The sequence below is a fragment of the Lissotriton vulgaris genome, chromosome 2_1 (genome assembly GCF_964263255.1).
Source record: "Lissotriton vulgaris chromosome 2_1, aLisVul1.2, whole genome shotgun sequence".
NCBI classification, from domain to species: Eukaryota; Metazoa; Chordata; class Amphibia; order Caudata; family Salamandridae; genus Lissotriton; species Lissotriton vulgaris.
This window is the reverse complement of record NC_141687.1, coordinates 683,089,862-683,117,204: the sequence shown is the minus strand read 5'-3', so window position 1 is coordinate 683,117,204 and position 27,343 is coordinate 683,089,862. Positions and strand designations below refer to the sequence as shown.

The window sequence follows — 27,343 nt, the reverse complement described above, 5'->3', positions numbered from 1 at the left end:
ACCCTTCCTGGCTTCCCTGAGAGATGGTCCCTTAATGGGTATCTCCAGGGTGAGACCAGGCATCCCCGGCGGTCTGGTGGGGCCGTTAGTGAAGATGAGGCAAGCTAATGCCCAGAGTTGCCGAGTGTGATCGCTGATCAGAGTGGGCACCGAGGCGAGAGAATTATCGAGTCCGCTGACCCTGGTCCAGAAACCTGCCGCGCCGGGAATCGAACCCTGGTCCCGGGCCGTCCTCTGCTCTCGGGTCTGCCGCCTCTAACCAGTGAGCCACACTATCTGACTGGGACTGCCGCATGACTGACTAGGGGGAGAAAGAAAGGGTGTACCTACATCTGCCAGTGACAGTGTAGGCCTTCTTGCTTATAATTAGGTTCCTGGACACTGCCCAGGTGGTCATCTTGTCAAACGAACAGAACACTTTCCCAAGGCCTTCGTCTGAGAGTAAGTCCACACCTTATCCAGGAGCAATTCAGCTCTTGGGTGACAGTTAGAAGCTCATGCAAACAGGATTTTAGGGGCTTTAGGCAGGCAAAAGGTGACTTTTTCAAAAGTGCCTTTTGTGAACCACTTAGTACAAATCTGACGTTACCAATGAATTGGATTTGTACTGCACATATAAAAAAGTTCAAGAATAAATATTTCAGCTGGTTCCTGTGCAGATAAAACACTTTTTAATTTCGATAGTAACTGCCAATGCTTTCCTATGGAACAGCTATCCCTGCTCACTGGCTTAGGGAACTCCCCATGTAAGCAGCTTAAGTGGGGCTGCCTCTGGGCCCCATTGGATAGTAAACTGGGGCTGCACTAAAGTTAATTAGTTGTTTATGGGTCTCTTCTGTCTGAAGGCCTGCAGACAAAATGCTCATAAATAATATTGATACTGAATCCCAGAGGGGTGTGGGAAATGGGCTGACAGACACAGCAAATGTAAATAGAGAAAAAGAAATCATGAAAATATGAGAAAACACAAAGAGAGGGACAAACTGAAAACATGAACACGAAAGAGAACACAGAAAAAGTTAGAATGAGAGACAAAAGATAGGTTGAGAAAAAGAGAAAAGAGAATAGTAGGAGAAAAGATGAACAGATGAACAGATGTATGGGAAGAGGGAAGAGGAAAGAAGGAATGGGTGAAAGTTTGGATAGATGGAAAGGTACAGGGATGGATGAACCATTGAAAGCATTGACAGGCTAAACAACCATTTGCAATGCAATCAGTCTCGCCTTTGGGACCTTAAATGTATTTAGCTATGCAGCACATTAGCCTGAGTGCTGAAATATCTACTTTTCTTTAACATGGAGGGAAAATAAGCCCCAAACTGCGTGACACAACAGGTTTGGGAAGTCATGGAAAGAAATATTGCCTTTCAGCTGCAAATGGTACAGTCCAAAGTTCTGTTTTTAATATGAAATCAGGGCCTTCGGTAGCCATATCACTGAAAATACAAGATTTGAAAAAAATATTATTGTCTACTGGTGCTCATGGAAGACAATTTCCATGGACTGGAATCTAGAGAATGATAAAGTGATTTAAGTATTTTACTGACCTCTGCTGGTCGTTTTCTATCAAGAATGTTAAATGGAGGCCATTGCCACAAAAAATTTTAAAAAATAAAGTTCCTAAGCAGAAATCATTGCTGGTATTTTACTGACTTCTGCCGATCGTTTTCTATCAAGACAGTTAAATAGAGGCAGTTGAACAGAAAAAAAGTACCATGGAAAAATTGATGGGTGGATACAAGATAGGATGGATGTATATATATAAATGGATGGATGGAAATATTAAGGGGTTGATAGAGGTGAACAGTTGGATGGATCAAAAATAATGCTAAAGTGTCAGTTATAACGTGCCATCTGGTCCAAAAGGTCAAATGAAGCAAGCCAACAGGTCAAGTAATAGCAAGGCCATGATTAAGGGGAAGACATTAGTGGCCTTAGCCAGCCGCGGCCAGCAGTAGGAGTACCTGCAGGGTGGTGACGTGGGGAGGAGGAGGGGCAGGTTGGGGGGAAGTACCGTATGGATTACGGAGTTTTACAGGTAAGTAAACATTTAAATAAATAAAAACGAATTTCGTTGCGCGCACTGCATCGCATTTGGGGATGCAGTGCACTCAACGAAATTTGTTTTATTTATTTAAATGTTTACTTACCTTGGAAGCTCCGTAATCCATACATTACTACCCCCACCCTGCCCTTCCCCCTCCCCACGTCACCGCCCTGCAAGTACTCCTACTGCGGGCCGCGGCTAGCCTTAGCCCAGATAGTTTTAGTGCTAAGGTTTTTACAATACCCAGTTTATCGAGGATGAAAGACATTATGTTCTTCTAGATAGTTTATTAATTGATTAACCACATATTCAGGTAGTTGGGTGAATAGTTTAAGTAAAGAAATAGGTCTATATTTTGTTAGGGCAGAGGAGTTAACCTTAGGTCTATTCATTAGAGGGGTGATGGATCTATTTTGCTGTATTTAGAACTCTGTGCCTGGTCCCCTGCTAAACAGGAGCACAGTGCCTGTGCTCCCCCTTTAAACATGGCTACATTGGATTACTTCTCATAGATTCTACTTTACCTGTCTGTCCCAAGTATGTGGTATAGGAAATGTTTTCAGGGCCTAGACGTGAAATGCCACCTGTGGACTGCAGAACCTATTCTGCTACCTGCTGAGTGGTTTTGGAAAACATGACTTCAGGTGTACCATGTGTAGTCTGATGTCAGTAGCCTAGCAAGATGCTGGCAAATGTGTTGAAATGATCCTTTTTGACAGGCAGGAAACTGTTTCTAAATATTAATGAGTCACCCTAAAAACACCTTGTTGCCCACAAGGTAGGGTGCTTAATATTTTAAAATGGTATAAACAAAAAGAACTTTTAGAAAATTACATTTTCCCTGCTGGATCTACTGGCAGGAGTTTTACATGAGGTGACCAGCAACTTCCCAGCAAAATGATTGACATAAATTTGCTATGAAAACTGCTCCCAGAGCAGGGACAAAGGCCTTGGTGTGGTTAGGAGTTTTTCTCCCGCTGACAGGAAGAACAGTTGGGGTGAACCCAAGACCATAGTTAACATCAAAGAGGGCCTGTACTGTCAGAAGTAAATGTCAGGTTACATCTGTGGACGATCAGCCATTGGCCCCCTTGTCAGATTGGTACCAAACCCAGAGGGATGACAGCAACCCCCAGAATGAGTTTTGAATTACCAGAGAGGAAGATAATTGTCATTACCCTGGCCAAACCTCAGAGTGGGGACACAGGCAATGCACAAGAGGAGAACAGTTTAACCATCTTGGGTTTTGGGAGTAAGGTACACTGTGGGATTATTCGCACCAACACACCCACCACACCACACACTGCAACTGGAGCAAGGTCACCAAAGAACATCTCACTGCCTCCCTCAGCACTACCATACCGTCGACATCCACAGATGCCAACACCTCAGCTCGCAACCCCCGCCAATGGATCTCCAAATGCTCTAACACGCTGGCGCCCCTCAAAATAGCACATGGCAGGCGACAGTCCAAGAAAACCAGCTGGTTTAGTCCAGTCCTCCACGAGTCCAGATGCACTTATAGACAGCTCGAAAATAGATGGAGGAACAGCAAAACACTAGAAATCCTTCAGCTTTCAAAGCAGCTGCCTCCGCACACCACACTTTCCTCAAAACCACAAAGAAAGCAGCATTTCAAGTCAGAATCACACCAACAAACACAACAGCAAAGAACTCTTCATCATCATCAAGGAGTTCGCAAACCACACAGCGAGACTACAGAAGTCCCACCTTCCCATGACCTCTGCAACAAACTTAGCATCTACTTCCACCATAAGATCAAGCAGATCTAAGACAGCAAGACCCGGCCATCACCTCACAAGATAATAACACCTCTCAACAGACTCTGCTCAACTGGACCTTGCTCACCACAGATGGCACTCTCAAGACCATAAAACCCATTGACTCCGGAGCCCTCTCGGATCCCTGCCCACACCACATCTTCTACAGAGCTGAGACAACCATTGCACCCAAACTACACTGTACCATTAACTGCTCCATCGAGACCACCACCGTCCCCGATGACTGGAAATATGCCAAGAGCAACCCCCTGCTGAACACACCGTCAACTGACTAGACAGCCCTCAAAACCTTCAGATCCATCACCTTGCTCCCCTTACTAGTCAAGGTCATCGAGAAGGCCATTAAAACCTAACTCTCTGTGTTCATCGAAGCCAATCACACCCTGGACTTCTCTCAATCTGGATTCTGAAGCAACCACAGCACCAAGACCGCCCTCCTCTCTGCCACTGAAGTCATACGCTCCCTCCTTGACCGGGGAGGACCAGTAGCCCTCATCAGCTGCGGAGTGCCTCATGTTTTTCAACATCCACATTGCCCTGCTCGTGCCATCATCAGGAACCAGGACACCCAGCTGATTCCCTTCCTCACCAATGAGCCCACCACAGCCAAACACAACTTTCACAATGGGATGAAGGCTCTCATCACCTGGATGAAAGACAGCTGCCTCAGCTCAACTCGGACAAGACCGAAGTCCTCATCCTGGGGCCCAATACCTCTGCTTGGGGCGACTTCTGGTGGCCCGTTGAGTCAGTGCCTCCCCCCACACCCACTGACCACGCATGAAACCTCTGCATCAGACTGGGTTCCTCACTCACCATGAATCACCAGATCAACGCCTTCACCTCATCATGCTTCCAGACTCTTCACCTGCTTCAGAAATCCCCACTGAGGTCAGGAAGACAGTCACCCACGCACTCATCAGCAGCAGACTCGACTACGGCAATTCACTCTACGCAGGCACCACCCACAAACTCCTCAAAAAACTTCAGAATGTGCAGAAAACCACAGTCATATTGGTCTTCAACCTTCCCTGGCGCAGCCACATCTCCAAACTACGCTGGCTCCTAGTCAATGAAAGAGTCACCTTCAAACTCCTCACACATGCCTACAAAGCCCTCCACACCCAGCATACCTGAACCACTGCCTCTCATTCCAGGAACCCACCAAACACGTCTGCTTTGCCCAATTAGTCCTTGCCACCATCCCTCGGATTCGCAAGACCAGAACCAGGAGGAAGATCCTTTTCCTACCTTGCCGCCAAAAGCTATGCTTCTTCACTCAGGCTCTCCCTGTCTCTGATGCAATTCATGAAGGATCTCAAGACCTGGCTGTACTAATGAACCACGGCGCCGAGTCGGGCCCGCAAACCACCCCCCTAGTGCCTTGAGACCCCCATGGGTGAGAAGCCACGCTTAACAAGCACTAATTGATTGATTGTAGGAAAAACAGGAGCTGCTGCAAAAGAGTGTAGGGTTGCCCCTGAGGAACGTTTGCTCCATTGGTTAGGGAGGGCCAAGAGTCATCCCACCCACTAGCTTGTGCCAAGCATAAAGGTGGAGCCTCAGTGTACCCTCCGCAGGACCCTTTCTGAACCTGCACATGATGAGAACATGACTGGCACTGCCTTCTGTGACCTGTCTGTGACCTGAGAGGAGCCCTGAAGGTCTGGACATATTCCTTCTTGTGCCAAGGACAAATATGTTGACTCCAAGGATCCTGTGTGGCTATAGGGACTGAGCAAGAGGCTATTCCTGAGGTTATCAGTTAACCAGTACAAATTGGACCTGCACTGGACCTTGCTGGTGGCCTCCAGCCTCTATTTCTGTACCTGAGGTCCTGGAATAGATGCAGAGGCGCTACTTCAGACATATTAAGAAGTGTACCTTCCTTGGATACAGCTTTTGGTTTGCCCAGCTGGAGGATTTTAAGCTCCATAAAAAAAGGCTAAGTTAGAAGGTAAAACTTTTGACTGAAAAGAAGCCACTTGGTGTAACTGGTGAATGGATATTCGCAAAGTTTTCCCCAAACATTATTAATGTTGCATAGAAGGCTGTTGGTGTCTGACGGTGTCTTACATTGAGTTGATAAGGTGAGACATGAGTTCAAGAATTAGGTTCTCTGTGGAGAAATCTGTGAAAGATTTGATGGTTTTGTCTTTCTTTAGTGTTGACCTTGGTTTGTTGGTAGGATGCCAAGCAGGGCGACGGGAATGGCTAAGTGGTCGGTCCAGTCTAGGGGTATGGATGGTTTGCACTGGATTGTTGGTGATGTTGACATGACAATGTTGAAGAAGTGGCCTTTTGAATGTGTTGGTCGTATGACATGCTGTGCAATATTGAATGTTTTGATGAGGTTGAAGAGGCTGGCTTGTGTTTTTTGAGCTTGTGGTATCTGGTAGGTTGAATTGATCCAAGGAGTGGGAGAAAGGAGGAGGGAATGTTAGATGGATGAGGTGGCGAGGAGATCTGAGAATTTCTCAACAAAGTCCTTGCTCTACTGAGAAGCCTGCAGATGAAATGTAAGGAGGTGATCTGAGTGTTTCAAGGTGGGAAACAGCATGTCAGCAGCTCCACAGAGTTGAGTGTTACTTTCATGTCTAGAGTGTTGGATCAGGAGGACGTATTGATGAGAGTGAGGCCTTATTCCTTCGTCTGTGCATGGTACGTTGGATGGATGCTGTATCCTGTGGGAAGAATGACATCTTGGATATGCAAAGATGTAGGGGTGAAGCAACTCACTGAAACTTGTGTTAAGACTTTACCAGGGTGTGTTTATTTTAAAAAGTTGGTTAGGTCCCTTTGGCAAAATATTAAGCACATTTCTCACATACAGCATCACTTGTATTGTAATTGTATTGTGATTGTATTTATGTAGCACTTACTACCCTTGATGAGGCATCAAATCACTTTTCAGCTACCCCGGATTCAAAAAGTATTAGTGGTGGATTAGTATACTGAAATTTGAGTTAATCAGAGTGGTGGAAATGTGAGTCTGTTAGTTTGATTAAAAAGGATAATGGGGGATAAAAGAGGGTAGAGTCTAGAATGTGTTTATTCGGATATCATAGTGGTAAGATAAGGTTTGGGATGTGTTTAAGGAGAGATGGAGGAGGAAAGAATCTCTAGAAATGGATTTGGGAGGTCATAGTTGTAAAATGAGTTTAGGGATGAGTCAAAGGAAGGATAGGTGAGGGACGAAATTAGGAGGGTTGTTTTGGAGATCATAGTATTAAATACGGTTTGGGGTGAGCCAAGAGGGATAGAGGAGGGAAGAGTCTAGAAAAGGGTATTTTGGAGATCAAAGTAGTGAAATGAGATTTGGGATGCGTCAGAGTGGAGGTAGAGGATATATTGGGAGAGGTATAGGTTAAAATATAAGGTAGTTCATTTGAGAGAGTCAAAGTTTTTACAATGGGAGTTAAATAATGAATATCTAGATACATAAGCACATATTATTACACATATTTATATCAATAAATTCACATATCTAGATAGATATATATAAACAAATTAAATGTTTATATGCACAGGGATATGTTGTTTGTTTATGTTTGAGTATGGTAGATATGTAGGAACTTAATCCAAGATATTCTCCCTTGCTGCCCTGAACCATAAACAAAATTACTTAAACCATTACAAATGCATCTGGTGACAATTCATGTATCTTATCACTTACACCTCTTCCTCTTTTTTATAATTTCTGTAATTTCATAGAAATGCATATCAAGACCTTTATGTTAAATAATGGCATGGCTATTAGCATATGCAAACAAAGACAGGCAAAGGCACTGTTTGCATTTTAATCTAGACCTATTGACCATGCCAATGAATGTTAATATTGGAATACTTGTTGGAATACTTCTGTCTTTGTAGAGAAAATAGCACAGCTGATCACTGGTCCATCAGTAAGACAGGTGTGAAAATAGATGCCACTGCATAAAAACGTTTGGTTGAGAAGTATATATATCCTGATTTCACCAATTTAATTTTTTTTGAGTGACTGGCGGTCAATCCGAATCGACTATCTCTTAACCAATAAAATCGCCATGTACTTTCTGGCTAAGCTTTTAAAGACAAGCGTTATGAACTCTTCAGAATGCCAACATGATCTCGCTTTTAAATGTGACTGAAGTGTTCTCATAAGCAGAACACCTCACCGGGCTGCTTTATTTAAACGTGTCTTAACATTCAGCTGCTGTTATAATTCAAGAAATACTGTTATCCACAAATTCCAATCAAAATATTGATTTACTGGCATTTTACTTTTTCATGTATTTTCTTTGTCTTAAACTTGTCTAAAGCAGAGACCTGCTATATTCAATGAGGGGAATAAAACATAAAGGCAAAGGCACATTTTTAGCACGGTTGAGGTGAATACTGAAGTATGTACTTTATGACGTTCTATGTTTGAGATGAATAAACCATTTTGCTGGTTCGGTTATAAAGGTGTGAATTTTCTTTCTTACATGGTTATGGGGAAAAGGAATTTGAGAATGAGGTAGCAGTGTTTGTGTGACAATCCATGCTGAATGGAGTGCACTTTAGATGTTTGAGATGAATCATCCTCTTTGCTCTTCCTGGTATAAAGGTGTGAATTTGTGTTATTGAGAAAGTTCAACATGAGACGAGAGTGGTAGTAATTGCGTGACTAACAGTGCTGAAAAGGCTCCACTAAAACGTACAGAATATAAAAACTGTCCCCTGTACTGTGGAACTCTACTGTGGAAGGGACATCGTCTTGAACTGGTATAATAGATACATCATCCATATATTTATTTATTTATTTTGAAAGTTTTATATAGCGCAAACATGACCACCGAATGTATCAGAGCGTTTTACAGATTATGCATCTCGAAGGCTATAAGCAAAACAAAATAGAATAAACAAGACAACAAAATCAAAGTCTAATTGACAAACATTATCCTGAAGGGAAAAACAGACACAACGGAATCAACAGCGTGACAAGGTCACAGTCTAGAATTGACCAAGAAACTTGTGAACCAGGTGGCTGGGCCAGAGTCAATGGGTATGGACCCAGAACCAAATGAAGGAGCCATGCTAAGGAAGAAATTTCATCATCAAGAGTCCTGTGACTTTTTTTTTGAAGAAGACCGTGGAGTGGTTGACCCTGACTTCGGGAGGAAGGGAGTTCCAGATCCTTGGAGCCATTCAAGAGAAGGTTCGGTTATAGGTCCATTTCTTCTTGATTTTTTGTGGTTTTAGCAAAAGGGTGCTGGCATTTCTGGAGGCTCTAGAACCACAGGAGAGCTCCAGTTTCCGAGCAAGGTACAGTGGGGTCTTAAAGTGGATGGCCTTGTGATCGATACATGCAATTTTAACTGTATCCAACCTTCATATGGAAGCCAATTCAAGTCCCTCAAGTCTAGAGAGATGTGGAATTTTTTTGTGCCAGCTAAGAATCTAGCAGCTGAGTATAGGGAAGTCCTAAGAGAAGCCTAAGAGGAGCCGTCCATAGCCGCAGAGTGTTGCACTACCATAGTCCTGCTTAGAAATCACTAATGCTTGTACTGCAACCTTTAGGTCATGAACAGGGAGAAAGGGTTTGATTTTCCTGAGTAGGCTGAGTTGGAAGTTTGCTCCTTTAGTGAGGGAACTGATGTGCTTCTGCATGTTCAGGCTTTTGTCCAGAATGATACCCAGAGAAGAGGCCGAGTCCACAAGGTGCGGTCTACAGTTAAGAGCAGTCAGCTGATTCAGCCATTGCTCCATGACAGGGGATTGATTGTGGGGTGAGATCAGTAAGAAGTCTCTTTTAAGTGCATTCATCTTCAGGTGATTACCTGTCAGCCAAATTTGTGTTTTCAGCAGGTCTGAATCGAGTGACTGAATGTCTTCAGGGGAGGCGATTTTCAAGTATAGTTGGGTATCATCCACGTTCATATGATAATGAATGCTGGATGATTATCGAATTTCGGTCAAAGGCTCCATGAACAGGTTAAAGAGCATGGGGGACAGTGCTTAACCTTGGGAAACCCCCAAGGTAACCGGTGCAGGATGCGACAAGGAGTGGTTCACCTTGAAGCTTTGGGATCAGTTGTGAAGGAACGAAGAGAACCAATTTAAAACCGGCCCAGAGAGCCCCATCCTAATTTCCAGGAGGTCAATTAGGTGATCGTGTTTGACAGTATCAAATGCTGACGAGAGGTCAAGAAGGATCAATAGGCATGCTTCATTATGATCCAACATTCTAAGTGCATCATCCGCTATTTGTGTTATCGCAGACTCCGTACTATGACCAGGGCGAAAACAAGATTGGCATTGGTCTAGGTGCTGGAAGTGGTCTCCAGGAGTTTTGCTAAGGTGGGGATGTTGCTGATTGGGGGAAAGTTACGAAGGTACGAGGGATCAGCATTTGGTTTCTTTATGATCTGGGTGTCTTGACCTGATTTAAGGCAATCCGGAATAGCACCTTGCATAATTGAATTCAAATACGAAATAGCGGCAATAATGCACCTTGTAGAACTACAAGAACAATGGGCTAAACAAATACATTTCCAATTTGATAAATGAGCACAACATTGCATCCGATCACAGGATTAGATCATTGCTAGAGATCACATACTCAAATACACACACACACACACACACACACCCAAACACTTTGCAGTTTGTGATTAACAAAGTGTAAGAGCAATTCACATTTTCGAACATATTAAGTTAAATAAATGAAGTCTTGGGCAAGATACCCTGACAGGATTTGCAGAAACTCTCTCACTCATGAGTGTGGGCCCTATAGCCGTTCATGCTCATGGCCCATCCCCCATTCCTACCCTCCAGGGGCAAAGGACACCTGACAGCATGGAGCTTAATGAGCCCTGACCAGAACACTATTAATTGATCGCCATGAAGGGGGTATTGGGTTTCATCGTTGTAGGGACTTCCAACATCTTCACCAAATAAAATCCGAAAGTGGCTACCTCCACCCAGTGAATCGATATGATATATGCAGCTACAAACATCTAGTTACATTTATATATGCAGGCTAGACCCCCAAAGAAAACTTGATTTCATTATGGATTATTAATAGACAAAACACATATTTTCATAATCTTATGTGTATATAATATATAGGATAAGGAGTCCGTGGGGTGTTTATAAAAATGTAACTCCTGTTAGGGCTGGTAGTACGTGTGATGTGTTCTGGCTGTCCTGTCCTGTCCCGTCCCTCTAAGTAGCAATACGAAATCATCTACCAAGGCACGATTGTGTGCATGTTTATAGGTGTGGAACTGCCTTAAATACATTTCTAAACGTAAATTTCCGAAATGCACGTTACTGTTCTACATAGTAAAGCCAGGCTTAAGAAACTTAAAACCGTCTTGTAGTAATAAAACAGAAATGAACTATCTTCCCATGATGGGCGCTTTTCACAGTGCATTGTGTGACATTTAGAGGACTCTCACCGATCATAATCCATCACTGCTATCGACAAGCTGATTTGGTCAATGTTTTCTGGAGGGACGTCAAACACTATGGCTTCATTGTAAACAGGGTTGAGGGTGTTCCTTTTCGTAGATGTTTTCCTTTTCTTCAGCCGTCTCCCGTCACACATTAAAGATACTTTCACGTACGGATCTGTAAAGCCATCAAAGTAGTTTAGTTACTCAAATAGACATTTTTTTTACGTTTGAACGCTTTATTTGGATAATGACAAAATACAAAGGACCAGCAATACAATTAAGTATATATATCAAAACATACTAAAAGCAAATAGACATTGTTCATCAGACATGATTGAACAATATGAACCACACTATAAAGCCTCAAACAAATTACGTTAGGTTACTTTACGTACGTTATGTTATGTTACAAGGAATAAAGGGGCATATTATCAAGAACTGCGATAAAATTATCGCTGTTTTAGCAGCAGGAAACTGCTGATAAAACGGCGATAATGGGCTTGATAATATGCCCTTGTGAATTCCCATAGCAGCCCAGGTTAACACCAGAACCTGGGCTACAATGGGAATTCGCAAGGACATATTTTCAGGCCCATTATCGCCGTTTTAGCGCAGTTTTTGATAATATGCCCCAAAGTCCTCTATAGGGGTGGCTTTGAACAGGGGCACCAATCAACAACAAACCTCTTCAACTCCCTAACACATACAGTCAATGTTTACTTTAATTAAAGTTTTTCTATACGAATGATGTACAGTAAAACATATTTTGCAAAAAATAAAGGGACCTTACAGTCCTTAAAAAACTAACACATCAAAGAGTTAATTTTGCAGAGGAAAACGTTGTTTCACAAGAATATTATCCCCAAATTATGGATTCATAAAATATACGTAACACTATGATCGGTTATGTACATTTTTCACCCACTAACAACAGAATATCTTGCTGACGAAATTCGGAGGCTTCTAGAAACTCGTCAACAAAATATATATTAAAAAAATGAATAAACAAATTGCTTTAATGAAACAGAAACTGATCTGTATATTTGTAAAAAAAAAGTGTTCAATGTGAGACAGAGATGACTTTGAACCCGAAAATAATTTAAATGGGAACTCAGACTAGCACATTTCACCAAAGAACTCTGACTCATATGAGTGTGGTGGCCAATAAAGTACATGCCCCTTCATAAAATAATACAGAGTAAGCCCAAATGGAACTAATACAATTCTCAAAACAGAAGAGTTCCCTCAAACATAGTCTACCATGGTATGCTCGACGGCACGGAAAAGCAAGAAACATTGCCATTGCTTCTGGTATAATACTATTTTATATCATCATTTTGCAATCTCATTTGGGTTCGTCACTCTATGAAATGCTGGATAAGATTGTGAAATATGTAACTCCTCGTATTTTTCTCTGTATTGTGAAATATTATATTCCTGTTAGTGTCAGATGAAGTGCCGGGAGCCTTAATTCTCACACTTCTAATACTTAAAACTAGGGGGCATATTACCAAGCAATAGCGCTAATTATCGCTATGCATGGTTAGCGGCTAAAATTATATCGCCGCGCTCCGACGATTTTTACCGCTGAGATACCTTGATATTATCAAGGTGTATCTCAAAAGCGGTAAAAATCCTGCGAAATGCATGAATATCGCTGAAAAATCAGCGATATTCATGCATGATCGTGACAATGCTCTTAGCCATGTTATCCACCTTCCATTGGATAACATGGCAAGAACTGCTCTGGCCAGGCGTTAACTTTTGGAGATATTCGCGCTTAGCGCGAATATCTCCAAAAGTTGGTAATAGGAGATAGCGATGTTAGCGACTGTTTCCAGTCGCTAACATCTTGGAACGCCGACTTTGCATGTCATTAGCGATAAATATCGCTGACATGCAAAGTGGGCCCCAAGATGATCGCTATCTCCTACTAGCTGTCGCTAACTGGTGTTAGCGACAGCTAGGTAATAGGGCGATAAAAGTATCGCCGCTTTAGCGCGAAAAAGTCCCGCTAAGGCGGCGATAATGGCCTTTGGTAATATGCCAGTTTATTTTTCCAACTTATCTCCCATTTCCAGCACTTCTCATTCACACTTGGTGGTTGAACTGTTAGAGTTCTTTGGTATAAGTATGTTACTGTTCTTGACACTGTTCTTTCCTTGAATCTGCATTTCTTATGCATCACTAAAACTTTATTATTTTCATGATACACCTATGTCAACTGCAAAAAATACTTCTGCTTTGTATTTTTCTAATTCACTAAGGGGCAGATGTATCATCCGTTTTTTTTGTCGCAAACGCTGCGATTCGGAAAATAGCAGCGTTTGCGACAAAAAAAACGGGTTTTGGAATGTATCATGCAAAAAGCCTCGCAATATTAAGGAATCGCTAATTTAGCGATTCCTTAATATTGCGAGGCTTTTAAGAAATAGCAAATAGCGATTTAAGATTTGAAATGTATCAAGCATTTCAGTGTTGCGATTTTTGACTAAGAATTCGCAAATTACCATCAACTTGTAGTTGGTGGTAACTTGCGAATTCTTTTCAAAAAGCACTTTTTTTAAATTCTAAAGGTGCCATATGACGCTCATACATGCCCTTAGGGCATGTATGTGCGCCATATGCGTACACATATCAAATTCAGGGGTGCAGCAGGGTGTCCTTAAGACACCCTTGCACCCTTGAAATTATTCTCAATTTGCGATTAGCTAATTGCTAATCGCAAATTGAGTATAATTTTACATTCATTCCTATGGGCCTCCTGGCCCATAGAAATGAATGGGAAATTATTCCTTAATTGCGATTAGCAATTTGCTAATCGCAATTAAGGAATTCTAAGGAATCGCTAATAAATAGCGAAATTCTACATACATACCATTTTGCACTTCTCAAATAGCGATTCCTTAACAATCGCTATTTGAGAAGTGCAAAATGGTATCTTGATACATCTGCCCCTAAGTCTTTCACCTCCAGGGGGTGAGTTGGTGTCCTCTACCATCCTAGATGGGATCCCCCTACTTATTTCACTTGTTTTCCTACGATCTCATTCTCTGTCACTTGATTGCATTCTCTAGGCCTCTCCCTATAACTTTTCTAGCTATCTCTTCTATTTACACTCCCTTTTTCGTACATCTTGACTCTAACGTATCTTGCATTTCCAATACCACACATTTGTTTCTTTTGGACAATTTTAACTTATTGACTCTATTTCACTTCCGCTAGATATTCTCATGGATTCTTTCATTCCTACTCTCAACTTCTCTACATAAACATACTCTTGATTGGACTCTTGGTAATATTTTCTTCCACTCATCTAGTTGCTCTGTTTCATTACTCCCATAAAGGCATCTTCCAATTTCTGACTATTTGATTTCATAGTCCTCATTTACTTAGGGAGTGTGCTGTATATTTTCATGCACTTCAATGGTTGGCACAGCATTATCTTAAATTCCATGGTATACCATAAGTACACTGTGAGCAAGTACTTCTTCTTGGCCTAATCACACCCATTGTTTGACTTATACTGGTGGTTGCTAACTCTGATTGTGCCCTGGGCACTGCTATCCAGGCCTAGGGCCAGTGTTCTGTTTGAAAGGTATATAGTAATTAGGTGTAATTACAAATGGTATGACAACCTACCAGTAAGCCCCTAATATATATGGTAGGGCATGTAGGTTTAGAGACCCAGCGGATTTAATGTACTTAATTGTGCACTGTTCTGTTGCCTGCTGTCATTTTAAAATCCAGTCCTACTTTGCAAGGGGCTGATGGAAGAGAGTTTGGGAAGGTTAGCCACACCTGGTGGTTACGTTAGCCATACCTGAAGCTCCAGGAGAGATTTTCTTCATTTTGGTTTCTAAGAAAGTATTTTAGCCTTAAAAATGAATATCTCAGGTTCCCTACAAAGGATTTTTATCACTGTGGTGTCATTTTAATTATAAAACGTTTCCAAAGTTTTATAAATTGGTGTTGGATTGTTATTGTGTGCTGTCTCTTACTTATTTAATGTATTGGTGTTTTTAAATGCTTCACACACCTGTCTCCTAAATTAAGCCTGCCTACTCACAACCAAGCTAACAAGGGTAGAGCAAGGACTAATTTATTGAGAACTTGACTAGAATCTATTTATGATTATGGTATTATTATTAAGTGAAGGTATCAACCTGCACCTACTAATAAACCATCTTCCAACATGACCTTAAATGTTACCAGTCTGCCCTTTGCTACCCTCATTCTTGCCTCCAAAGCTGTCAAAGCGCCCTTTGCCCATTACATGTTTGTCTATCTTTTCTCCTACCTTTGCACCCCTATAATGTTTCTGATTTCTCTTAACTTTGAGGTCCACTTTCTTCCTTTGCGGTCGATCTAGACCCTATCTTATCTTTCATTTCCAATTGCACGTACTTGTTTCATATGGTCAACTTGAACTTATATCTCATTTTTGACTCAATTTCTCTTCCAGTAGGTATTCATGTGAACTATTTATGCACCTCCTCTTCTCCGCCTACATATACTCTCGATTGGAATCTTTACCGTACATATTTCTACTCATCTATTGGGTCTATTTGGTATATTTAGGGAGCGTTCTGTATATTCCCTAGCACATCCAGTGTTGTCACAGTGTTATCTTAAATTCCACATTATACAGTAGAAACACCCTTAGTGTCTCCAGGCTGCCCTTTGTTACTTGCATTCTTATCTCCACAGCTGTCAAAATACCTTCTATCTATGACACTTTTGCCTCTTTTTTCTCCTAGCCTCACCTACCTGAATGACATGAAATTCTTCACCTTAGCTAGTCTCATTGATGTTGTGTTCAGTGCCCCCACCACCTCCACCACCTCTCTCTGGCCTCTCAGTACCTCACAGAAAGAATTGTCATCTCCTTCATTCTCCCCTGAATGTTTTCTTCTCATGTTTTTTAAAAAGAAGTCCTGTCTGTCAACTGAGGCTGTTGCCCACCATTACTGGCAGCGAGTACAAGCACAAAAAAAGGAATACATGGTTATGTCACCTCTGGCCTTGCATGAGTAGCCAACTGGGGGGCACCCCAACAGGTAAAATTGAAACTTAGAGGGAGTGCTTGGGAGGAAAATGGAGTGGAGTAGGTTCCTTGCATGTGTAATGCAGTGGTGGGTGATTGGGTGGGCAGCCGTTATGGCCAGTGAGGCTGCTGTTTGAAGCAGCCAGCAGGTTTGGGCGAATCACAGTCTGGTGCTGTATTGCAGGGAGGGAATTTGGGTCTGTCAAATGTTGCAGGGATTCTGCTCTTTTGAACAGTACTATGCCTAGAACAATATAACATCAGTATGTAGGGACTGAGACATCAATCCACCTCAGTGCCTATGGGTCGGTGTCCGACTAGCTATAGTGCCTCACTTGCCCTCCTAACCTTACCAGAGAAAGAAGTGGGTTGGCACTCCAGAAAACAACTCCCTCGACTTTCTCAGGGATCACTGTACCAGAAAACACCCTTTTGCTCTCTCATACTTATCCACAGTAAGATACCAAGGAGACACAAAGGCTGTTTAGAATATTTATTTAAACTATTTTGCTCTGAAATGCAGAATTTTCGCCACAATTAGGAAACAAATTCATACTAAAAATACTGTTAGCATGATTATTAATCCTTCAATGATAAAATTCATGCCATCTTATAGGACAGATTAACCTTAACCCTCTCCCTTGCTAATGAAGCTAAATGATTGTATGTCAAAGATCTCTGAAAATATTGGTAGACCCTTGTAGTATTCCACTTCAGCGTGCCACGTGTCGAGCATGGAACACAGGCTTGTGTGTTCAATGTTCAAGGAGCGGTTCAGGGTTAGAACGGTTGGTGGCCGCTGAAGGAAAAGGAGCGGCTGGTGGCGCGACACGATATCAACATACACACATAATAAATGGTTAACTAATAATCCTGCAATGCCTTGTCCTTCATTACCACAGCCCTGTACCTTGGCATACACTAATGGACGCTCTATCTTTCAGCCGATGCAGCAATCTTGTCGCAGAACTCTCGTTCCATGTGCGTGTTTTTTGTCAGGTGCTCATTTATATGATAAGACATGTGTGCACGTAAGCTGCATTCCTATGTTATGTCTAGGAGCTAGTGCCTGGGTAAAAGGAATAACAAAGGACATTGTTGTTGGACCTTGTCTATGGTGTTCAGACTAAATCCCAGGAAAAGAACAGAATGCAAAAACATATGCAGGCTCCGTGTGAAAGTACAATGTGGCACAAAAGCAAAACGTGTTTATATAGTAACATATGCGAAGGTAAATGTGGACTACAGGGTGCACAATTAGTCTTACAGATAAATCTTCAATGGGCCATGCAGGAAACATATGACAGCAAGGGGAATCATAGATGTCGGTTATTCACTGTTATATCTCCAGTACCCTGGGGGGAGAACCCACTTCTGCCTCTATTAGATGTATATAGCGATCTGAAGGTGTGCAGAGTGTTTAAGCTTCATGACCTCAGTAGAAGAGCTGCATGGTGCATAACCATTGCTGCATGAAGCAACACAATTCTAGACTCATCATGTGGTCCAAAAGGGGCTGCCACACACGTGGGAGTTTTCAGTCTGAGTATGATAAATTGTGCGTAATTCTTTCTATGGCAGGTACTTTCAATTTTTTTAAATTAGAGTGCTATAGGCTGAGACTCTTTTTTTCTAGAAGAGTGTAATACGTTTTTTAGCCCTTAGGTCAAGCACGGTTTAAGCTTTTTGTCTGCCCCGGTTATTCCTTTCGTAATGGCATGATTCCTAGGAGGGTCATGATTGGTTCTGCTAAACTGTATTTAATATGACCATGTATCTCTTTCCAGAATGTCTGTGTAAGTGTGCATTCCCACCAGATGTGCAAGAATGTTCCCTCGCCTATGCACAGCTCCAACTTCTCGTCGAGACCTTGGGAAACATTTATGCAGGTGGATTGCAGTAAGATACTATTGGTGGATGATAATATAAGTGACTCGCTTTGGGGGCTTACCCTGAAGGATCTAGATATATTGTGCCAGAGTCGTCCCCAGTCCTTGGTCAATATAGGTTACTGGACGTCCCTTTCCCAGTGGGTTTGGTAGGAGTGTGGGGTCTGGGGTTTTGAGGCCTGTAAGACCGGACAGGTTCTGGAGATTAAGCCCTTCGTGCCAGAGTAGGTATGTATCCTGACTTCAAAAGGCATTTGTTTGCAAATTGACACTTGAGCATTGATAGAGTGCAGAGACCAATATCTGAGCTGATAATATTGAAGTCTGGAACATGATACTCCCATTTGCACTGTTTGAACGGCCTGATACTGCTGCCCTGGAATAGGTCATGCAGTGTTCTAGCCCAGCTGGGGAAAGATTTAGGGTACAGGGCCGTGTGAACATAGGGTTTTGTGTGATGGGTGTGTTCGGAGATGGAAAGGTGGTGTGTTAGTAGTCAGGTAGTCCCATATATCAAGGACAGTTCTTGTGGGTGTGGCAGCATGAACACTCTTTGGCTGTGCCGGTCAGAAGCGCTAAGCAAGGTCTCACAAGGGCCGGCAAGCGAACTGCCTGATGCATGTGGAACCAGTGTAGTTCACTCTCTTTCAGAGACAATTTAGAAATAAACTGTAGGTGGGCAAACCAATGCTAATCAAGGAGGTTTGGGCATTCAAGGCCACCTTTGTCCCTAGGGAGCATGAGGATTTTGGTGATATATGCAGGTGTTTTCCATTCCACACAAAATAATGTATTTTAATTTTCAGACTGGCAATGTCCTTCGTGGGGCTGGGTGTCGAGAGTGACAGGAAGAGGTAGAGGAATGGGGGTAGAATGTCTTTTTTATACTGTTGATCCTTCCTAGCACTGATAAATATAGGGTTTTCCATCGCCTAAGGTCTTCCAGGATGCCTTTGAGACATGAGGCCCAGTTTATCCTCATACAGTCCTCTACGTGGGGGCTCATCTGGAGGCCGAGATACCTTATCGATGCAGTAGCCCACTGAAAAGGTGACTGAACTCTCACGGCCTGTGTGGCCTGGAGGGGTCAATCATAACATTGATTTATCTTAGTTTATCTTAAATCCTGATATTACATCAAATCGGTCTAGAGCCTGCATTAGTGCTGCAAGGTAGACAGGTGAGTGTGTGAGGTTATGGAAAATATAATCAGCAAACAGACTGATTTCATGCTCCCTGCCCCTGAACAGGATACATGTAATGGGACAGGCTGTCGTATGGTTATTGCTAAGGTTCTACCACCAATGCGAACAGGAGATGGTAGAATGGGCAACCCTGTCAAATCCCCATGGTGATTCAGATCAGTGGGCATGTTTTGCCCGTTAAACCTGATTACTGCTGTTGTAGACGTGTATGTCACAATGATTTTGCCTGTCATTCTCGGGCCTACCTGCATTTTCATGAGTACTGGTTGCTGTAAGGTCCAATTTACCCGGCCAGGCACTTTTTAAGTGTCTAGACAAATCAGAAGGGCCATATGTTCCATATGTGAAATTTCTCTGTGAGATGAGTAAGCTGCAGTATATTGTCTGCTTCTTGCCGTTCATGAATAAAACCTACTTGAACAGTGTCTATCAACCCTGGAAGTAAGTGGTCAAGAAGCATAGTCAGGATTTTATATAATTTTCATCCATATTCAAAAGAGTGATGGGCTCTAAGACGTGCAGACCACCAGGTCTTTCCGAGGTTTAGGAATCAGAGTTATTTCTACCTTGCACAGTGTGGGTTTTAAGCTTGTATTATGTGCAAAGGAGTTAAACAAATGTGCTAAGTAGACCTGCAAGTCCGAGAAGAACATATTGTAGAATATAAGTGGTAGGCTGTCAGCACCTGGGGATTTACCATTCAGGAGCATTTTGAGGGCCTGATGCACCTCTGACTCTATATTTCCCTAGTGTAGTTGTTAAATTTAGGGCAAACTGCAGGGTTCTGGGTACGCTTGTATTTCTTCCTCCCCCTCAGCAACTCAATCGTGTAGCTTTTGATAGAAAGCTTAGAAGGTGTCAATTTCCCACTTTTCTCCTTTTGTGTTGTACCATGTGAGCATCAGATCTGTGGCATTAGTTTTTTAGCTTGACGGAGCCTTAGCGTACGGGCCAATAGAAAGCCTACTTTGTCTTCCCTATTATGAAACTTCATTTCCATGGCGAAAAGCATTGTTTCTGAGTGATTGGTCCTATGTGTTCTTAATTGACCTCTTAGAAGGGCCACTTTACGTTTAGTGGTCTTGAGGTTTTGTTTTGTCCACTATTTGGAACTCTTGAATTTCCAAGGAGAGTGTGTTCTCCAAATGGCAGACCTCTCTGGCTCTGACTATATCCAAGGCTATCAAGACACCGCAGAGTGTAACTTTATATGCATCCCATAACATGTGTAAAACTCATCTTGTTCAGCATTATTTGAGAAATATTGTGTGATAGCAGAAAGTATGGTCTGCCTGACAATGGTGTCTCTCAGAATTTGGGAATTGAGGCATCATCAACATGGTCCTGTTTTAGGGACAAGGTTGTCCCTCCATGGCAGATTCGAGTGAGCATGGTCAGATACATAGAATTTGGACATAGAGACCATTTTGAGGGCATGCAGCAGCAATTGTATGATTAGGATGTAGTCAATTTGGCAGTAATTGGAAGGAATCCTCATTAGGATCCAGGTGACGGCAGGCATCTATTAGACCCAGTTCAGCGAACTCTTTAATTAAGGAGCGCTTACATTGTGTCCATGCACTGCTAGACATTGGATTGTCTGTCGAGCATGGGATTCCATGCTAGATTGAAGTCCTTCCCTTCCATGTTATGACCCATAGCAGTTAAGAGTTGGTTTGAGAGGAGTGTATAGAGGAAAGAGTCTTGGACTTTGTTAGGTGGACAGATATTCAGGAGAGTCACAGTTGTTGTGCTCCAGGGTAGTACTATTTTTATATAACAGCCTTCTGTATTTCTTGTGACTTGCAAGGGAGGCTTATCTAGGCTTGTATCGTATGATGTAGCTACTCCGGGTGTTTTGGGAGTCGTGACACCTAGTAATGCTGGGCTAAATTTGGTTGCGCATTCGCTAATGTTCTTTTTTTGAGGTGAGGCATTTCCTACTAGAAAAGTATGTGTGCCTCTTTCAGAAGAAGATAATGCCAAATGAGGTGCGGTGTAACTGGTGAATTTAGGCCCTTGAAATTTTAAAGAAAGAGAGCAATGTTGGTCTTGAATGGCCGCATCAGAGTCACTGATTCAATGTATCAAATTAGCGCTCTACTCTACCTCTTACTATTCCACTGCTCAGGAACTACCAAACATAGACTAAAAACCATATAGAAAAGAGAATGCTCAATAACTTCAAGGAGTTTACTAAAAGTTAACTAGATCACATTTTCATTTGAGTCCAGTAAACAAGTGAATTTCTGCTTTCAGTCCATTACGAGGTGGTAGCCACATTATTGTATCCAAAATATTTATATTTTTGTTCTTCATACTTTGCAATCCAGCCCAGTCAACGCGTTTTGTCCTGAAATGGACTTCATCAGGGTTTCTAGAATCTTGTATTCTATTACTGGACTATAGTAGATCAGAATAATAAAGCTGTTGATAGATATGTCACTCTCAAGTGGGTCCTGCAAAGTATAGCAGTATAAGCACACCCAGGCACCAACACAAAACGTCTTTGTGGTTATTGGGCTACAATGAAAATTGTATCTAATTAACTTTCCTTTTGTGCATGGTATTGAGTGCGAGGAGTTTCAAAGCAACTGAGGCCAGCCCTGTGGGAGTGGGTGTCCTTTTAACTGATGAGTCGGTCATGGAAGTTTCTGGCTACGGGCCCTTTTTGGTGATCCTTGCATTCGTGGGACATGTAGGAGGGAGGGCTATTAGGGTAGGAGTCAAGGAACAGCCTTGGTCTCAAACAATGGTGATCTAGCTTGGCCCGTCTCTCATGGGAGAGTCCATCTCAATAGTGAGTAGAATGAAAGATACCCAAGGTGTGAGACTCAATATTGTGGCTTTCTTGAACATGAATTTTCACATGATGAGTAGTCTTGTTATCAGGGAGTGTACGGGACAAGAGAATTAACAGGTGCGACTGGCACTGTGTCTTGCTAATCGGGATGTCCTTCTGGCCAGTGCTGTAGCCCCTTCCCTGGAGGAGCTTGAGTCTATGACTCTTCGATGTCCTAGGAGGTACCCACCCTTTGTTAATCAGGAGGGCAAAGCGAGGGCTCCTGCTTCAATTTAAGCAGATGGGAAATAATGTCCACCTTGGCCTATTCCAAGTTTGTGAGAGAGATTGTTTTAAAAAATTAGAAAATAAGGTACTAAAATGTCTTGAGGTTAGTATAATCCGGCTTTAGATGGCATGACTAGGCCATAGTCAGCTTGCACTGTCATTTATTCAAAAAGAAATGAACTTTTATTTTCCATGAACGAGCCTTTTCACATGCATGCTTTTCTGTGTTCTTTTCCCTTTCAGAAAATCATTTTCAATATGGCCACATCCATCGTCTCTGCTTATTAGCAAAAAAGAATGTAATCATTTGCTTTCCTTGAAAGGAAGCCATGTCCTGGATGTTCTGGTCTCTGTATAATTCAAGGTCCTTTGCTCAAGGCTGCTGAATGAGGAATTCGTTCTTTCAACGTGTTATTATATTCATTTGTTATGAAATCCACAGTGATGCAGCAGCGGCTGGAGCAGGTAAGCGCAGAGGGGCGAGGCAGGGCAGGGTGAGGCGGTGTGGAAAGGGGGACGTCAACAGACAAAATAGGTAAAATTAAATAAATAAAACCTATTCTGTCGTCTGTCGCCCTTCCTCCCTGCCCAGTCCTGCTCCACCGCGCTTATCTCCTGCGACTGCAGTGATCTCATTTTGTATTCATATTTTGCTCACTGCTAAGCAGTAAAGTAGGTGTTCTTAAATGTTTCCTATTTCATGTATCATGTGAATTTCAACAGTGACTGGTACTTTTACCTGTACCTTTATTAATCCAGCCCTATCATGTCAAAACTCATGTCTCAACCTTTTTAATGTATTAATTGAAAACGTTGACAACAGTTATGCCAACAGTAACTGATGGCTGTCTGGCAGGTTCACTCTATGTCACCACTCAGTCTGCTAGCCATTCAGCCTTGCTAAGTAGAAGGATCAGATCTCTCATTGTTTCCCCAATGCTTTGGGCCTCCCATGAGATAATCTTGCTCTATGTATAGGTCTTTGTCCAGCTGGAGGCCCTTGTGCCGTCAGCACTAGTTCAATGAAAAAGGACCCCAATAAATTGTCAGTCATTTCTATCCCTGTACTGGCTTCTCTATTCCACCTGTAGAATGATGAACCCCAAATGCACTCCGACAGGCCAAGAAGTGACAGTCTGTCTATGGAGCTCTACAAAGTTGCACCCGCCTTGATTGCCTCCGAACTCCACCATCTTGTCAATAATATTTACATACTTAAGTCTCTAATAGCTGTACACCTGTAAGACCTTTTGTTATATTAAGGAATTTCACAAGTTACACCATCACACAATTAAATCTTTATGTGCTGCGTATGAATATATATATATATTCACTGAAAAAACCATAGGTTATAGACCATATATAGTTAGGAATTTGCATTTACAAAACCTTATTTTACTCACACAAAACCATTGAAATTCCATATATAGTTAGTTGCACTAACTATATATCGCGCACCCGCAATCCACTGCTGATGATGTCACATATTACATCATTCATGACATGGTCAGTGACATCACTGATGACATCACTGATGACATCTCATTTGACATTACTGATCACATCACTGATGATATCATTCATGTGATAACACGATGAACCTCTTCAGACTCTAATGTAACCTTAGATACAATCAGTGTAAACAGACACTCACAGACTGTCACTCATCCATGGAGTTACTCACACACCTAGTCAGTCATGCAAAGAATCAATCACACCTCCATTTCCTCAACTATACAGTTATACAAACTTTACTTATTCAAACATATACTAACACATATTTACTCTCTTATACAATCCCTGATACAAGTTCACAATGATCCATACAGCCACTCACACATCCACTGGCTCTTATGCACAGTTATTTATATATGTCAACTCTCACATGTACTGTGTTTTACATATGTATTTACTTTGACATGTAGCACTGAGATATTCATTCACTCACCAATACACTCATGCACACAGTCAACCGCCCATACAGCTGTTTCCACATGCACTTTTGAAACCATACATCTAGTGAATCAACTGCTCACACATCTATGCACAGAGTCATACACCTCCCAGCCACCCACACACACACTCAGTCTCCCATACAAATACTTGGGCAACCAATCAATAACCCATATAGTTACTCATATAGCTACTTATCAACACATGCAACAGTTTACAGAACAACAGACATAATGATGCACAAATTAAGACAGTTTAGTCACTAACCCATGCACTCAGTGAGACACATTTAATCACTCACTCATACAGTCAGTCATGCACCTACTAAATCCTTCATCCAGACACTTATACATCCACTCATTCTTCAATATGTAAGACATATTTTAACTTTACAGAAACATACAGTCACTGGATGTTGTCATCAGTGATGTCATCAGTGATGTCATCAGTGATGTCATCAGTGATGTCACTGACCATGTCATGAATGATGTAATATGTGACATCATCAGCAGTGGATTGCGGGTGCGCGATATATAGTTAGTGCAACTAACTATATATGGAATTTCAATGGTTTTGTGTGAGTAAAATAAGGTTTTGTAAATGCGAATTCCTAACTATATATGGTCTATAACCTATGGTTTTTCAGTGAATTTTCAAGGTTTTGTAAATGCTAATTCCTAACTATATATGGTCTATAACCTATGGTTTTTTCAGTGAATTTTCAAGGTTTTGTAAATGCTAATTCCTAACTATATATGGTCTATAACCTATGGTTTTTTCAGTGAATATATATATATACATACATATATAAACATATATCATCTGTATATCTATATAAATACAAACATAAATGCATGCATACATATACTTATATGCATACAGATGCATGTTATTTACATGAAAGTTGAAAAAACACTAATAAAAGCAAAGCTAAAAAGCCACCTCATTACAAACAGAATGGCTTTAACTTAAACGAGGGCGAGATCTATTGCATTTTCAATGCTTGTTTACTTTGGTTCCATCAAGAAGGCATTCAGATGTGTCACACATTTGCCATAAATTCTGAATGTTAGCACTCTAGTTGCACATTAGATCACTGTAGTAAAGCTACTGCTCACCAGGGACGTCTGCTGATGGTATTCAAAGTGCATGTTTCAGTCTGCATGTCAGAATTTTTTTAATGAAATAGAAGAGGATTTGAGAAGTCACTCAAAATGATCCCTAATTTTTCTTTCTGAAGCACTAATCATACTTTCTATGGCAAAATTAACCCCCTCATGTTGTTCCTTTTTAAATTGAGTGTTTTCAGACTTACCACTTCATTCCAATCAAGATGGCTTCTGGTGTGCCATACTTTTGTCATAAGTAAGACTGTTAGCGCTCTAGTTGTTCTTTAGAACACACTGGGACATTCTGTCATTGGGCTATACTTGGGGTACATCTGGGTGATATTTGGGCTACATTTAGGCTCTTTTGTCTCTGGTGGCCATCTTGGGAGACTGTATGTCAGAATTTTTTAATGAAATTGAAGAGGGTTTGAGAAGTCACTCAAAATGTGCCCTAATTTTTCTTTCTGCAGCACTAATCATAATTCATATGGCAAAATATACCCCCTCATTTTGTTCCTTTTTAAATTAAATGTTTTAAGAGTTACCACTTTATTCCAATCAAGATGGCTTCAGGTGTGCCATACCTTTGTAATAAGTAGGACTGTTAGCGCTCTAGTTGTTCTTTAGAACACTCTGGGACATTCTGTCATTGGGCTATACTTGGGCTACATCTGGGTGATATTTGGGCTACATTTGGGCTCTTTTGTCTCTGGTGGCCATTTTGGGAGACTGCATGTCAGAATTTTTTAATGAAATAGAAGAGGATTTGAAAAGTCACTCAAAATGTGCCGTAATTTTTCTTTCTGCAGCACTAATAATACCTTCTATTGCATAATATACCCCCTCATTTTGTTCCTTTTTAAATTAAATGTTTTAAGAGTTACCACTTTATTCCCATCACGATGGCTCCAGGTGTGCTATACCTTTGTAATACGTAGGACTGTTAGCGCTCTAGTTGTTCTTTAGAACACTTTAGGAGGCTGCAGTAGAGCACAAAGGAATCAACTGACAGTCTCTGTCCTTGTTGGATGTACAGGTTTTACTGAGAATGTCAGACTTCATTTTCACATGACTGAGAAAGATAATGTGAATTTACAGAAAATATGCTTTCAGTTTAGCTTATAGATCCCCTTCCAAACCACTGTGGGAAAATCATGAGATATTAGTTTTCTTTCAAACAATATTCATGATATCACAGCAGAAGGTTTTTTCACATGGTAAAATCACCTTAGAACCCACCACAATTCCTAAAACGAGTATGGTACCATCAACAAATGATTTATAATGTAACTAAAGTCCTAAAACCCTCTAGTAACTACAATGCTTTTTAATGAGGTGCTATCATGTATATTGGTCCCAAGATGGCTGCCAACACTTCTAGGATGAAGTGCTGACAGCCAATCAGATCAGATGTGTGGTTAGGCTCCGCCCAGATATATATCTTTTTTTGAACCTAAATTACTCAAAATCCACTGGAGCACATATATTGAGACCTAGCAAAGGCACATCGGGCTAACAGTCCCTACAATTTTGCCAAGTTTCGTGCAAATCCATTCAGCCGTTCGAGCTAAAAGTGAGGCCAACCGCCCTATGGAAATTAACATGGGAAAAACGCGTTTTGGGACCCCCTTTTTTCTCGGCCCCCCCTTGATGAAACCCCCCCAAATTGTCAGGGGCTGCTCAGAAACAAAATGTTCCATTTTCCTGAAAATTTCAGCCAATTCCGTCCACAAACGCCAAAGTTATTAGACATAGAATTTTCAAAAATCCCATAGAGAAAAAATCCTAACTATATATACC

At 41.7% G+C, this 27,343-nt stretch overlaps 1 protein-coding gene across 2 annotated transcripts in view; it reads right to left on the bottom strand.

Annotated features, from left to right (window-relative positions):
• Positions 1 to 27,343, bottom strand: part of SYT9 (synaptotagmin 9) — an 881,257-nt gene that overhangs the window by 144,897 nt on the left and 709,017 nt on the right. For both annotated transcript variants that reach the window (XM_086955878.1, XM_086955879.1), the window contains exon 5: positions 11,274 to 11,445. In XM_086955878.1, coding sequence (XP_086812004.1) covers positions 11,274 to 11,445 — 172 coding nt within the window. The remainder of the gene's footprint in view (positions 1 to 11,273; positions 11,446 to 27,343) is intronic.